Here is a 16,220-nt window from a genome sequence, read left to right as displayed (position 1 = left end):
GTAAAAATTGCCAAATGTTCCCTCAAATTGTGACGATGGCAGTAGCAGGTGCTTTGAGGGGCAGAAGACAGAGGATAGGGGTCAAAGGGATTGGTGGGGGGGATCTTTGCTTTTGTTTTCTTCTGAGTTTGTCATCTCTATTAAACTAACTGCTCGTAATTTGAGGTGCACTCATTAAGAACCCAATCAGTGCAAGAGGAGGTGGAAGGAAAGCGGATTCCATATTTATCATGGACTCAACGGCAAGCGACCTCGACAACGGCATCAGGAGCTTTGCGCCAGAATTTTCCCTGGCTTGCTGCACTCCCACAACATGTGCAATAAAGTTCCTGTCTCCGTTTTACATCTTTGACATTGAGGCGGAAGATTTGGCCTGAATTTATGTAATTTAGTTGGGCACAAATATAACCCATGAATAGTCACATTCATCTTCTAATTAGAAAATCAAACGATCATACGGGACAGGCTGCAGGCATCCCATCATCGAATCCAACAAAAGCGTGTTGTGTGTGTTGGACCTCTGCAGAGCAAAGTCAGTTGAATTGCTTCATGAAGTTTATGAAAGTGTCCAACAATAGGCGAGGGAAAGACACAGAGCGAGCGCCCTGTCAGTTATTGAGTGTGTGGAGATCGTTGCATCATGGGTAAGGAGTTTTGGGAAGTCTTTTACCATGGATGTATGAATCATACGGCTATAAAATTCTAGATTGGACAGGCCCTTCTCTCCCCCTCCTTGTAGTACAGGTTTCTTGTGGGGAGGGGGCAGAGTAAAGAGTAGCTGAAGAAATAATTAGTGAAAGGAGGAGAGAGGTTTTTCTTACGTTCATGCTTACATGTAGCTGCTTACCTGGGTATCTTTCTTATTCAGCCATTATGTCGAGGCTATTAGTTTGGGTGCTTTATATTTTTGCATCTGGCGTAGTGATATCGATGCTGTTAAATATGTGATTTGCCTGTCGCCTGCATTTTCAGACAAAGATCAAGAGGAACATAAACAAGCCCCAGATATACTTTATGTAGGTGTTTGGCAGTATTATTTTATATGACTTGAAATTAGTGAATGGAAACTTTAAAAGAAATTGTTCATATTTTTGCAAGTTTGAAGTGTGCCGGGACTTTGTCAAATTCCCGTTAAAATAAATACGTCAATTTCATCTCCCTTCCAAATTCATTTATCTTGCTTTTTTAAAAGGTGTTTTCTACTTTACCTGATGTTTAAATTGGATTCGCTCGTTTATGCTGTTCTTTGCTGTATCCCCCACGTTCTTCTTAAATGAATTACTAATGACAGAGCACTCCATCATTCCCTCTCTGCAGCCACTTTAAGGAAAGCATGGTGATCTAAACCTTTTAACCTATTAAAGATGATTTTTCCCAATTGAATCAGACCCACCACAGGTGTAATAACTAATCATTTAAACTACACCTGCTATTATGTATTTTTAAGCCATTATGCGTGTTGGATAGATGATAATTCATGTTTATTGCATTGTCCGATGGATCCGTTTTGCCTACACTAGGCTGATTAATGTATTTAAAGAAATAAGAGATGCAATTTTTTAAAAAAAAAAATTGATGGAATGCGCCAAGCACTGCATTGAGTGCACCATTAAACCCATCAGAACTTTGCTCTCTGACCAGAAATGCATATACCAAGGACTATATTAAAAAAGAAAGGTGAAACCTGTGCGTTTTAGTGGTGGGCTCCTGTTTTCTTTCTCTGTCATGGAAAATTTTGGAAAGATGAAGGAAAGGCTCCTGTTTCCACAGGTAAACGAGGGGAGCTGTGCTATTAGCATCTACTGCTCAGGACCTGCTCATCCACATTTCCTCTGACACCTGGTACACACAGCACAGCACACAGACACTGCCACACGATACAAATACTGGAATTTTCTTGTGTATTGAAGGTGTATTTTTTTCTCCAGGTGAAAAATGATTATCCCCGAGCCATCTGAGCTGTGTAGTCCGGGGCCTGTGATTGTGTGTCTGTCCGCGCTCTTTCCAAATCTTTTGCTTTTCTCCTCCTTTCTCACTTCTCTTCTTTCCTTTTTTTGCCCCTCTTCTGTTGTGCCTCTCTTTTGACCTCTTGCTTTCTTTCTCCCTTGCATTCTCTACCTAGTCCCCTTTCTTTCCTTATTTATTTTTTGTCTTTTTTTATTTATCTTTCCCCTCTCCTATCTCTTCATTTAAACACATCAGCGTTGTTTGTAAGATTTTTCCTGATTTTGGTGCACCTTGAGATAGGTTTGAGGGGCTAAGGAGTGAGCGTGTAGTTTGGGGATTCTAAAGTCAAAGTGTGGATTTTCATCGTCCAGAACTGATTGATTAGCCCTGCTGTTCATGATGGTGGTGAGCCCTGGTTGTGGAGCTGGCGGGCCCTCTAGGAACAGGAATATGCCTTAGTGGTAACCAGCCCGGACCAGAACAGTCAGGGTACTTCAGCTTATCCTTTAGGGACAATGTGGAGGGTAAGCCTCCCACAGAAGGGTTACAGGCAGATAGATGAAAGAGTTTCTATGTTCTTCCTTTCTTTCTGATTTATTCTCATATCTTTTGTTCCTAAGAAGTCTGTGTGGTTTCAAGATTAAATTCATTAAAAATATGAGGAAGGAGATGATTTGTAATTTGGATTTCATTTACAGTCGCTGCACTTTCTGTTTTAGTCTCTGCATAAGTGCGACCCTCAGTTTGAAGGATTTTAGAAAACTTCCTTACATCTGGCCCTTACACATTTTTTCTTTCAACAACTTTTGAGAGAACAACAGGTCCTGTTGACTTTACCTGAAACCTGAGACCATATTACTCTTGGTGTTACTGAAGTGAATAATGCCAGTCATTTAACACAGCACCTTTCCTGCCTGGGGCAGGTTGGTGTTTCCCACCCAGAGGACTGGCATCTGGGATGATCAGACAGCAGTGGCCCGGCGCTCCCTGTGCTGAGTGGTGCGAAGGGTGATGCCACCCACAGTCTTCGCTCTATCCCCTACTTGGCTTATTCATAGAGAGTAAGAGTTCATTAAGTAATACTCATTACCAGGGGTAGGTAGGTAACCTGTCAGTCTAAGCAGCTCTTAGCCAAGGAACCCTAGGCTCTGCCTTTCGAAGGCTTTCCAGAACTCAGTCCACTGCATGAGAGGGGCCAGCGTGAGAGGCCATGTGTTGTCTCTCTCACGTAACACCCCAGCTGGTGGAGCTCAGCACTTGGCCAGGCTCTGTCCAGCACCACGGTCTCTTTCTTTCAGCTGCTTGCTGTGTAGTTGGGGAGGCAGCCTGAATGTTAGAAGACAGTGTAATTATGTCTTCAATTATATGCTACACACTACAAGCATTGAAGAACTTAAGAGGGAGATCAGAGTAGCTTGCTTATTTAGGGAAGGCTTCAAGAAGTCAGAGCAGGCTGTAAAAGGGCTGTGCTGGTGTGTGTGTGTGTATGTGTCTGCACGCGTGCGTGGGGTGGTGGTGATAGATAATGTTTAGACAGGTAAAGGTGGGAAAGGGAGGCCTTCCAGAAAGAGGACATGCATGGCCCAAGTGTAGTGACACAGATGAGAGCATGGCCAGCCCTGTTGAGGGGTTGAAGAAACAGCTTGAACAGGGGAGAACTGGAAAAGCTAGGCTGAGCGGCTTAGATTTGATAACTTCAGATACAGCAAGCCAATGAAAACAGGTGGGGTAACTGTATAATCTTTGATTTAGGTAATTTTTATATTTAAGAAATAACTGGTAATATATTTGACCGAAGTGGTATGCTTGTTCCTAAAAGCCCTGGGAAAAACTCATAGGATTTTTAATCTTGAAATTCAGGCTTTTGAAGTTTACTTTTCTTCTCTGTTTTATCTTCCCTACCAGATTGCCACAGCAGTGAAGTTTCTACAGAATTCCCGGGTCCGCCAGAGCCCACTTGCAACGAGGAGAGCATTCCTTAAGAAGAAAGGTACGACTCCCCACGGCCCACTGCTCTGGCAGAAAGGGACTGGGGAAGGGCAGATAGAAGCCACAGTGTGGAACGCAGGTGCTGAGTACAAGGACCTCCTGTTGCCGTCCACTCTAGGAGGAGTGGGGAGTTAGGGGTGAGGCCTGCCCGGGTGAGGAATGTAGGTTTCTTTCCTTACAATGGAACAGAGAGATTACATGATTCAGATAATTAGGCACCCGATATAAGGCCAAGGACTCAGCCTAGAACATCATGGCAAAGGCAGCGTTCAGTAGCCCACTGGAAAAGACTGTGGAAGACTTCTGCTTTCTGCTCTGTTCTTTGCCAAGTGACCCCGTCTGCAGAGTGACTGGCTTTAGGTTAGGAGGTCAGCTGCTTGGTAAAGAATGAGGAAGAAAGAAATGAAGGACAAGGGAAATGAGATGACTAAACAAGGTCAGGTTAAGGTCAAGCTTGGGGTCAGTCTGATTTACAGATTGAAGTGGTAAATTACTGGTTTTATGGTATTTCTGTAAGCAGGGATAAAATGAATCCTGACAAATTCAATATTGTCTGAAACAGAAAGAATCTCTTCTGGTTCTGTTGGAACTTAGACATTTTTCTTTTTGTAAAATGAAAATAACCAGGATGAGCATGGCCAGACCTGTCAAAGGACTGAAGAATCCTCAGAAAACTGGGAAGTTGTTTTAAAAAAGGCTCTTAGCCACCAAGAGGGGGAAAAGTGATTTTTTTTCCCTCCCAAAACAAAACTTTTTTTTTTTTAAGGTTTTGTCATAGGGTACACACACTCACTAGAGAGAGACAAAGAGAGGGAAAGTGAGAAATCACTCTCCAGGGGGGATGGCCACACCACAATCCCTTCGTTTCCATTCTCCTCTCAGGATTTTGGGCACATACACACATGTGCCCAGTGTGATTTTCAAGCTGATGGGTCCAGGACTTGAATTACAATCTTCCATGTGGGAGTCCAGCACTTTAACCACCATGCTACCTGCTAACAAAACTGTTTTTTAGGAGCTGGAACATTGGCCTGAAAATTCTGGTTTTGAACTTTCAATCATTTTTGGCTATAATAGAATGGGGGACCAGCAGATGGCGTAACGGTTATGTTGCTAGACTTCCATGTAGTCGGCCATGGTTCAAGTCCTAGATCTGATGATTTAAAACTCACACTGTGTGTGTGGGTCCAAGATCCCAAGAAGAGAATGGAGGAGAAGGGATTGTGGTGTGACCGTCTTCTCCAGGAGTAAGAAGAGAATTTCTCACTTTCTGTCTGTCTGTCAAAAAAACAAAAACAAAAACAAAACAAAACAAAACAAAAAAACCCAAAAAAACGTAATAGAATGGTTTGGTGGCATTTCCTAGGTCCGGTCTGCCGTTTCCCACCAAAGTGGTGCTGTGGGACTGTTTTGGTGCCTTCAACTTCTCACATCCCAGGGCAGCGCTCACAAGATTTGGGCAGAATAAGCCCAGGCGTTTCATTCATAGGCAGCTGGTTCACGGTAGGCCAGGTCCCTGTGACAGACTTGGTGAGGGCCACAGTGTGCTTGCTGGCTGCATCTTGCTCACCCCCCATCATTAGGAGATTATTAAAATTTGGAGCGTGTTGGCTGGCCTCTCCACTCTGCAAGCATCATGCCATAAAAGAGTTTTTCCTTGAAATATGTGTACCTATGGGGAGTAATTAATCATAAAAGCTCAGGGATTTCAGCTCTCTCATCAAAGCATTGAAGCTGGGGAAAGCTGAGCCTAAAAGCTGAGCTGATTACCCGGGGTAACCTGAGACAAAATCTATGGTTGCTGAGAGATCCTTAGCCCCAGTATATTGTGCAATATTATAACTGCCTGATCTTCTCTTCCACCGACAATGACCAGTTAGTCCTCATTTTCTCTCAAACGCAGCTGGGTTAGAATTTCATTTGCAGAAGGTATTTAGAGCAATTTAGAGACAAATGTCTCTGGTGTTTGCTCGGCACTTCCCCACCGCAGGCTTTGCTGAGCAGTTTTAGTATCAGGAGCTCCATCTAATCTGTTTAATTTTAATAAATCCCTGGCTGGGAGAAGGAGAGAAAAAAAAAGAGAGAGAGAAACTCTGGACCAAATAATACTTCTTTTGAGTTACTTGGCTAATAATTACTGTAGAGAGAAAACCATTTCGTGCAAGTATTATTTGTTGCTCCTTTAAAAAAACAATCGATTAATTAATTAATACATCCAAGAGTGACTGCTCATCTTGTGTCACGCCCTGGGGATGAGCATAGAGCAGAACAGACAAAATTCCTGCCCTCTCAGAGCTTCAAGTCCAGTGGGTGGAAGGCAGATAATTAACAGAAGGAAAAATGAGATACGTAGCTTGTCCAATAGAAAGCGCCATGGGGAAGAATGAAACTGGGAAGGCAGGGTTGAGGAACCCAGGGTTGGTGTCGGGTGGCATATGATTTCGAACAGGGCAAATGTCAGAATGTCTCCAAGGTTGCGTTGGAGCAGAGACCTGAAGGAAATGAGAGTTTATTAACTGAGTGGGCTTCATTCTTTCTCAACCCGTCGTGTGGGTTAGAGTTTTGAGAATTTTAGGCCTCTGGAAGCTTGAGAGGCTATCCTACCCTTCTTCCTCTAAAAAGAACCAGGAGTCTACTCCTGTACTTAAACCCAGCATCACTGAAGTTAATCACCCATCTCCATTATCCTCTAAAATGCTGCTTTAGTCAGTAATTATCCATTTCCGAGTCGAATCCCAGTAGAGTAGGTTCTGGCAGGACCTTTTCTGGGCAGAGGATTCCAAGGTTTGATTGGCGTCTGGGGAAGAAAAGCCCCTTCGTGGATTTAAACTTCACTTTTTTAATTTCCGGCTGTTCCTTGGGTCAGGCTTACATGATCGGCATAGCTTGGCACGGTCTGTGCTGGGGATGAGGAGCCTCCATCCCGTCCCTAACTGTAGTGGTGGAAGGAAAAGTTGGCTCGCTGACCGTGGGGGCGGGCGGGACCAGGGTTCTGGCATCCTCTCTCAGTCTCCCCGCAGGATCGTTGCAGCGGTTGGTTTGGAGCACGGGCGGTGGGAGAGCTCTCAGCTACTGTAGTCTTGGCTTTTCCTCGCAAATGTCACTTCGGGGAATTGCAGCAGAGCACTGACTTGAATTATAATCTTGACTTTCTTTTTTTTAATAAACATCTCTTTCCTGAAAAGGCAAATCCAATTTTGTTTTTCTTTTAATATTATTTAATATTTAATATAGAAATTGAGGTCCCTGTAGTGCATGTCAGTTCAGTGGAAAATGAGGGTTACTTTAGGCGCATCAGTGGAGTTTGTTTCATTGTGAAACCACAGCCCAGAGCAGGGGCTGCATCCTGCCTCTTAGTGACAGGTTAAGTGTGCTGCTCTCTGTGATGGGGGTGCTGGGGGGCTGGGCCGGGACAGTGGGGAGGGCGTGGGATAGGGATGGAAGAGCACTGGTTTGCAAAGGGTTAGGAGCCTCTTTCGTTTGGGCTCTTTGGGTGTTGTTTTGAGATCTCTTTTGGATGCTTTAAAGTCTGATGTGGAGTCATTAATGAGAAACATGAAGTTATTAGAATCATTCATCATTTTTTTGAAGTATGTACTGCTATTTTGTGTTTACAGCGTTTCTTCCTTCTATCAGGAACTTTTTGGATGAAAGAGAAAAGCAGCTGTTCACCTTCAGAGTGTTAGAATGAGTGTTTTGTTTTCTTTCTGACCACATGATTTTGCAGATGATGCGTCTGCTGCAGTCAGCCACACATGAAGATAATTGGACTGTGTGTGTGGGGTTCAAGCCCTCCCAGCACTGGTCTATATATAGAAGTAGTTCTTGCCAAGCAGGCATCCTATCTGGGCTCTAAGCAGATTGCAGTCAGGAGGTTAGAGTAACTTGCGAACAGCAATAGAATCAGTCCAGAAAGTTAGAGGCTTGGGAGTCCTTGTGAGTAGGCTTATGTTGAGTTGCCCCCCTCCCCAGCCACAAATGCACGATGCAGTCTGCTTCCCAGCACTTCCGCAGGCTGAGTATAGGGTGGGTAGGAGTGTGTGTGTGGTGGGGACGATGGGGCTGAGCAGGTGGATGAGGTTGGGGTGGGTAGAATTGTCTGTTAACTCACTCTAACGTAGCTGTGGCAAAGCAGGCTTCCAGAAGAAAGATGAACATCACATGCTTTTCTGTCTAACCCGGCAGAGTAAGGCTGGGTGGCGGTGGTGGGCACTTCGACTTGATTGTGCTCTTTTCAAGTGTATAAATAAAGGGCTTTTTTCCTCCCTCATCCAATAAATAGTCCAGGGTAGGGGAGGGAAACTGAACAAATAAAACTCAACACCATACTTTCTCGTTCTAAAAGGTGAAACTAGATCTTATCTTTCCTCTGTTCCTGGAAGCGGAACCCCCAGTAGCAAAACTGCCTCCTTGCTGGAAATGAACTTGAGGAAGAAACCTAATGGTCCAACCTTGGTAGGAGGGTAGATGTGAAGGGTTTCTTTCACTGGAATATTTTAAGGGGGAGTAAATTCTTACACAGATTTCAATTTAACTCTTTTATTACTTTTCTTTCTTTCTTTCTCTCTCTCTTTTTTTTTTATCATTTACGTTCATTTCATGAGGTAGTTTGCATGTCCTTGAATGGAATCTCGTTACCATGAAAGCTTTTTTAGCATTGATTTCATAACAGTCTTAATTTAATAGCTCCGTCATTACTGAGAAGCTCTGGGAGTGGGGCCCTGGCTTTCCAGGTCACTGACCTTTTAATTACAAACCTTGTTCTGATGGCCAGGTTATCGACTGGACAGCTCCCAGCTTGTGCCCCCAGGATGAAAACGAAAATAACTGTGTTTCCTCCCCCATCTCCAGGAAAAAAAATTGTAACCTCTTGTGTTTCTAAAATTAATTTTCTCCTTCAGCTTTACTGTATAATTAATTCTTTAATGTGTCTTAGTAAAGCCAGAAGTCTTTTCACCAAGCTTTTCTTCCTAGAGCCCGGGTCCAGCAGATAACTGGGGGAGGGGCAGAGAGCCTGCCGGCCACCACCCCTGGCTTCACTGTGGCCGGGTCCCTCCTCCCCGGAAACTCCCGCGCTGAGCTGGAAGGAAGAGCTTTGGCTCTGTGCAGGGCTGTCTGGCCCTTCCGATTCTTTGTTAACAAGTCAGGGATTATGGCCTCAAGATTCAGATTCACTCTTACATTTGCTGGAGAGATGGAACCTGGTGTATCATGGACATTTTTGCAAGATGTCCCTGTCTGAGAGGAGCTGGGATTTGAATGGTTCTTACTGTTTCCTCCTTCCCTGTTTGACTTAGATGGCTGGAGGAAATGAGGACCCTCCACAGGTTCTACTCAGTTATAAGCTTGAATTGAATAGGTCGATCTGGGTTGTCTCACTGACTATGTAGAGGAAGAGAAAAAAGAGAGGACAATGGGCGGTAAGTTTTGTGACTGTCCTGGTTTTGTTTTTTAAAGAATTATTCATTTAATTTTATTTACTATTGTCACTTTTCAGTTTGACCAGAGAGAGACAGAGAAAGAGAGAGAGGGAAAGTGAGAAAGCAAGCTGCCAGGTCCAGGACTTGAACCACGGTCGACCATATGGGAATCCCGCACCTCAACCTCCACGCCATCTGCCGGCCCGACTGTCCTTATTTTAACATGAACAGTCCTATGTGTGGACAGCCCCTTGGTCACCCTCGCAGTGCAAATCTTTCTCAGGAGTCATGTTTTTGGAACCTGGAGGAAGAAGGCACAGTGAGAGGAGCCCGTGTGCAGTTGATCCTTGACAGCCCAGTGTGCAGTAGAGTGGCATCTTCCCCAAGACCGCCTGCCCTTACCACCCCTGGCCCTGCCCTGCCCTGCCCTGCCGTGCCCTGCCCCGCCCTGCCCTGGGTACAGGGCAGAGAGCCTCTGGGGCGGGTGTGCGCCCTGCGGGTGAGCGAGGAGCTGCCAGTGCCGAGCAGGCAGGGCTGTGTGGCAGCCGCGGGCTCGTTCCTGAGGATGATTGAGCATCTCCATCCATCTGTTATGAACGGACCGTCTTCCTTCCCTGCCAGTCTTGCATCTGCATATCCGTCACCTGCTGTTCTGGACTGGCCTATTCATCACACTGTCTGGTTCCCCCCTATCAATTTTCCTGCTCCCCTTGTTATCCAAACTTGTCTTGAACTCCACAGATTTTTCTCAGCATCCAGAATGAGATCTACAGCAGCTAGGCCAGCTGAATGCCGGGGAATTAGAGATACCACGGCTTCCCTATTCAGGGGGCGCTGTTAGCTCTTGCTTCACCAAGAAGGTGAGCCAAGTCAAGTAGTTTCCTATGCTTTACTCTGTGATGGGAGGAAAAGCATAGAGGAGCTTGTGAGGAGAGGAGCTCTTTCGGATTTACTGAGTTATTTATATGTTTTTCTTTTCTTTTTTTTTGAGTTATTTATATGTTTTTGTCTTGTTCTTTCTTTTTCTTCTTTTTAGGTTTTTGCCACAGGAGAGAGAGACAGAAGGAAAGTGAGAAATCACTTCCCCTGGGGGGATGGTCACACTGGGGTCATCCCCTGGGGGGATGGTCACACTGCGATCCCTTTTCCTCCATTCTTCTCTTAGGATTTTGGGCTCACATGTCCATGCACCTGGTATAAGTTTCAAGCCTCTGGGTCCAGGACTTGAACCATGGTCAGCCTTGGTGAGCATCCATCACCTTAACCACCACGCCACCTGCTGGCCCTGATGTTTTTTCCTTAATATGGAGAATGATTCTTTTCTTAAACTTGTGTGCTTACAGCAGTACTGCAAGAAAAGCAAAGTTACTAAAGTGACATTGTTATGTATCTTAGTATTATAAGACCATTGTTTTTTAGAAGATAACATGTAAGGCCAGGAGTTGGTGTCATAGTTATGGCACTAAATCCCACATGGTCAACTCTGTAGTTCAAGTCCCAGACTCAGTGACTCGAAAACACACTGGATATGTGTGTGAGTGTGCCAAAATCCGAAGAGGAGAATGGAGGAGAAGGCATTGCAGTGTGGCCATCCCCCCAGGGGGTGATTTCTCACTTTCTCTCTCTCTCTCCTGCAAGAGCATGTACCCTATGGCAGAAATCTTTAAACAGAAAAAAAGAAGTTAAGATGTGCACATCATTTAAAAAATTCTCAAACAGGCCAACGTGATGACACAGTGGCAATGCAATGCTGAGGTCATATGGTAAGGTGCTGGGTTTGTGTCCTGAGGTCACTTTGTACGAGCCAGGTGCATATGTGAGTGCTTGTAATCCTGGCTGGCTGGGGGTGGGTTACAACATGCGAACCCTGTTGAAGATCTCTCACTCTCTTTCCGCAAGAATTAGACAACTAAAGAAAGGACCAGCAGTTGGCGTAATGGCTATGTTGCTGGACTCCCATGTAGTCAACCGCAGTTCGAGTCCTGGACCCGCCGGTGGCTTAAACTCATGCTGGGCACGTGTGCATGCCCAAGATCCCAAGAAGAGAATGGAGGAGAAGGGATTGCGGCATGGTCATCTCCCCAGGGGGTGATTTCTCGTTTTCTGTCTCTCTGTCTCTCTCTTTCTGGTGAGCGCACGCGCCCTATAGCAAAAACCTCTCCAAAACAAAACAAAACACAATTGAAGAAAAGAATAAATTCAAACAGTAAAGAAGGATATACAGTGAAAATTTAGATTTCCTCCCAGCTTGTCATGTAGTCACACTACAGTCTTTTTTCCTCCTTTATCCTGTCAGGATTTGGGGCACACACACATGTGCCTCACACGTTTTCCAAGTTGCTGGGACTGGAACTCAAACCTTGGTCAGCCACATTGATTACACTTTCTATCTATAATGCTTAACTGCTCCACTATGGGGCCAGGCCTTCTTTTGTTTTTTTATTGGATCTTTTATGGGTTCTAGGCCACTGGTTGGGTGGTCAGCCTTTATTCAGTAACTGTCGTGTGCAGAGTATTATTATATTAGGCACTTCATGAAAACCTGAGTCTACAGAGTAGGAGGCTCATTAGGATGTGGGAGTGGGGCTGGGTAGTGGTGTGGGGTAATATGAGATGCTCCACAAGGCTGGTCCACTTGGGAAGGTTCTGGGCTCGCACCTGAAGACCTTCTCGAGTCTACCAGATACGCATGCCCACGAGCCAGGCTGCCTAAGGAGGGAGGTTGCTTGTGGCATCAAGACCCTGTTGGGGATACTGTCTTTCTCTCTCTCTCAAGGAAGAAATGTATATATATTTTAAAGGGGGGACGCGGGAATGGATGCTGAGTGCTTATTGATGGTCCATGTATGTCCATGAGGTGTAGGGTGTCCCAGGAAGTCCAAGAGCAAGGTGCCAGCAGGATCTCAGGTAGAGGCCAGCAGGGCTGCACTCGGGGGAGGCTACAGCATAGAGCTTGCTGACTGTAGGCTCCTCGGGGCAGCCCTCACACCTCATTCTTCCAGCATCTTTAGCACCCCCACCTAGACAGCCTCAGTCAGAGTATAATGAATGGACGAAGGTTCCAGGAAAAATTTCAAAAGGAGCTCAGTCCCCCCCCCATTCTATAATTTATTTGTCCAGCGCAGGTCTACGTGTAGCTTCAGAATTGCTAACCTTGTGCCTTTCTCAACCAGAGTGCAGTGTTTATGTGCAGTTTTTATTTTTTCCTTAGTCTTACAGTATCTAGTCTGAACACTCTTTTCCAAAGTTACTGAGGTCAACAGAGCTCAGTTTTGACCTGGCAGGCAATGGCATAGATAGAGAGAAAATAGGGAAGGGCATTGTTGGTGAGGGGGCTCCTGCAGGCACCCGTGTGCAGTCAGTCAGATTGGCCCATGGGGTTTGCAGGAGGGAAGAGGATTGTATTTGGTGATAGGCAGCAAGGAGGAGCCAGTGTTAGGACTCGATAGTACAAGTGACAGTGGCACTTTTTGAGACATTGACTTGAATGCAGCAAAACTATTTGAGAAGTTTACTCTGGGCTCTGTATCTAACTGCCTTGGCCTGGCAGTAATGAAGCCAGCTATGAAGAAAGTCCTGTTGCATCTATTTTCAGGTGTGGGAGATCTGGGCTGGGATAGTAGCAGTAGAAATGGACATAAGAAATGACGTTTATTTTTCATTTTTATTTTTTTATGTTTGTACCATAGGGTGCTTACGCTCTCAGAGAGATAACGCTGAGAGGGAAAGTGAGAAATCACACCCTGGGTGGGGGGTGGCCATGCCACAGTCCCTTCTCCTACATTCTCCTCCTGGGATTTTGGGCACTCACATACATGTGTCTGGCATGATTTTCATGCTGCCCGGCCTGGAACTCGAACCGTGCTCAGCCATGTGGGAGTCCAGTTCCTCAACCACAGCGCCACCTGCTGGCCTGAAATGACATTTTACGTAGGGAATTTTACAGTTTATGAAATGCTCTTCCCTTTATTAGTTAATTCATAATCTTTTCTTAAAAAGGAATTATTTTATTTAACTTTATTTATTTTAATTTGACCAAAAAGGGACAGAGTGAGCAAACGAGTGAGTGAGAGAAAGAGATACAGAGAGAGAGAATGAGAAAACAAACTTCCAGGTCTGGGACTCAATCCGTAGTCGGCCATGTGGGAGTCCAGCGCCCTTAACCACCACACCACCTGCCAGTCCCTCTTCATTATAATCTTATTGGGCAGGTTGACAGGTATTTGTTAAATGAATGAATACATGACAATGAATTTCAGAGCAACTTTTTTTTCTTCCATTTTATGGATGAGGAAACAGGCTCAGAGAGGTTAAGTAAAACTAACAAATTGCATAAGTAGAACTAGAACTTATGTCTTCCGACTAGGGTTCTTTGAACTACACCACATACTTTCTGGAAAGGAAGACATGGTAGAAGAAAGAGTAAGCCATGCTCAGTGGCAGATTGGATGTGCGAGATGAAGAGATTGACCCAAGGTGACTCTAAGGGTTGTTTTTACTGTTAAGCAGCCCTATTGAGGTGTAATTGACACACAGTAAATTACACATGTTTAATGTGTACAGTTTTGTAAAGTTTTGACACTCTCGTGAAACTGTCATCGCAGTAAAGATAATCAATACACCCTTTACCCCCAGAAGTTTGCTCGTGCCCCTTCACATTCCTTTCTTCCTGCCCTCTCTCCCCACCCCCGTAACCTCCATCCTCAGTAGGTAAGCCCTGATTTCTTATCTGTCATAAAGATCAGTTGGCATTTTCTGGAATCTTATATAAACTGAGTCATACGGCATGCAGATTTTTTTTTTCGGTCTGACTTTTCTACTCAGCGTAAGTATTTTGAGTTTTGTCTGTGTCATGATGTGTGTCAGTAGTTCATTTGCTTTTACTGCTGTATGGTATGCCATTATATGGCTGGCTATGGTACAGCTTTATCCATTCACCTACTGATGGACAGTTTGGGGTGTACCTTTGTCCATTTCCTGCTGCTGTAACAGAAGGTCACAGACTGCATAATTTATGCATGATAGAAGTTTATTGACTAGGACTGGCAGGGGGCATGGTGGGTAAGGCACTGGACTCCCACCTGATCAATCATGGTTTGAGTCCTGGACCTGGTGACTTGCTTTCTCTCTCTCTGTCTCTCTGGTGACTGTATGTGCTCTTTAGCAAATTAAATAATAATAATAATATAATAATAATAAAAAATAGAGATCATCAGATGATGTAATGGTTATATTGCTGGACTTCCACATAGTTGACTGCGGTTCGAGTCCTCGACCTGGTGGCTTAAAACTCACGCCGGACGCATATGTGCGCACGCCCAAAATCCTGAGAGGAGAATGGAGGAGAAAGGATTGCGGCATAGCTAACCCCTCTGGGAGGTTATTTCTCACTGTCTGTCTCTGTCTCTCCAAGCAAGTACACATGCCCTATAGCAAAAATCTCTCTAAAAAAATTAATAATCAGGGACCAGCAGTTGGCGTATGGCTATGTTGCTGGACACCCATGTAGTTGACTGTGGTTTGAATCCCAGACCTGATGGCTTAAACTTACGCCAGACACTTGTGCATGCGTGCCCAAGATCCTTAGAGGAGAATGGAGGAGAAGGGATTGCAATGTGGCCATCCCCCCAGAGGGGTGATTTCTCACTTTCTGTCTGCCTTTCTAGTGAGCACATGTGCCCTATAGCAAAAACTTCTCCAAAAAATAAAATAAACAAATAAATGAATGAATAAAAAAAGTTTATTGACTTATGGTGGTGGAGGCTCAAGAACATGGTGCCAGCATGGCAGGCGTCTTAGTGCTGCATTATGACATGGCGGAAGGGCAAGTGAGCATGTGAGACAGAGAGAAAATGGGGCTGAACTTGTCCTTTCACCAGGAGCCCACGCCTGAGAGAACGTTCTCCCAGTGAGGGTATTAATCATTCATGAAGGCAGAGCCTCATGACTTAATTACCTCTTAAGGCTCCCACCTGTTAATATCGTCACAGCGGCATTGACATTTCAACGTGAGCTTTGGGGGGGGGGGACATTCGATCCATAGCAGGTCATTTTCAGTTTTTAGATATTAAAAATAAAGCTGTTATAAATATTTTTATATAAATCTGAATTTTCTTTTGGAGGGATATCTAATGGAATGGCTGGATCATATGGCAGGTGTGTGTTTAGGTTTTTAAGAAACTTACAAATTTGAAAAATTTTAATGTTTTTGCCATGGCATATGTGCACTCACCAGAGAGAGACAAAGAGAGGAAGAATGAGAAATCACCCCTCGGGGTATGGTTATGCTGCAATCCCTTCTCCTCTTGGGATTTTGGGCATGTATGCACATGTGCCTAGCATACCTCTTGGGATTTTGGGCATGTATGCACATGCTCCTACATGAATTTACAAGCCACTGGGTCCAGGGCATGAACTGTGGTCAGCCATGTGGGAATCTGGCATCTTAACCACCATGTCACCTGCTGGCCCCCTTCAACACTGTTTTTGAAAAGGGTTGTAGTAGTGTTTCATTTTCTCAGTTGTGTTTGAATATACCAGTATTTTGAATCTGGAGACTAGGAGGATGCAGGTGTCAAATTTTCAGTAGTAAAACCACATGTCTTTGGGAACATTCTAAAAAAAATTATTTATTTATTTATTTAATTTCATTCGTTATTATTATTTATAATTTGACCAAAGTGAGAGAAAAAGGGAAGGTGAGAAAACAAGTTGCCAGGTCCAGGACTTGAACCATAGTCAGCCATGTGGGAATCCAGCACCTTTAACTACCATGGCACCTGCTAGCCCCAGGGAACTTTTTTTTTTTTGGAGAGGTTTTTGCTATAGGGCGCGTACGCTCGCCAGAGAGATAGAGAGAGACAG

At 44.7% G+C, this 16,220-nt stretch overlaps 1 protein-coding gene across 1 annotated transcript in view; it reads left to right on the top strand.

Annotated features, from left to right (window-relative positions):
* The window catches only part of PEX14 (peroxisomal biogenesis factor 14), a 188,712-nt gene that overhangs the window by 60,996 nt on the left and 111,496 nt on the right, over positions 1-16,220 (top strand). The window contains exon 3 of the mRNA XM_006145345.3: positions 3,853-3,937. Coding sequence (XP_006145407.1) covers positions 3,853-3,937 — 85 coding nt within the window. The remainder of the gene's footprint in view (positions 1-3,852; positions 3,938-16,220) is intronic.

Source organism: Tupaia chinensis, unplaced genomic scaffold (genome assembly GCF_000334495.1).
Source record: "Tupaia chinensis unplaced genomic scaffold, TupChi_1.0 Scaffold000146_1, whole genome shotgun sequence".
Taxonomy (NCBI): Eukaryota; Metazoa; Chordata; class Mammalia; order Scandentia; family Tupaiidae; genus Tupaia; species Tupaia belangeri.
This window is presented reverse-complemented; position numbering and strand designations above follow the sequence as displayed.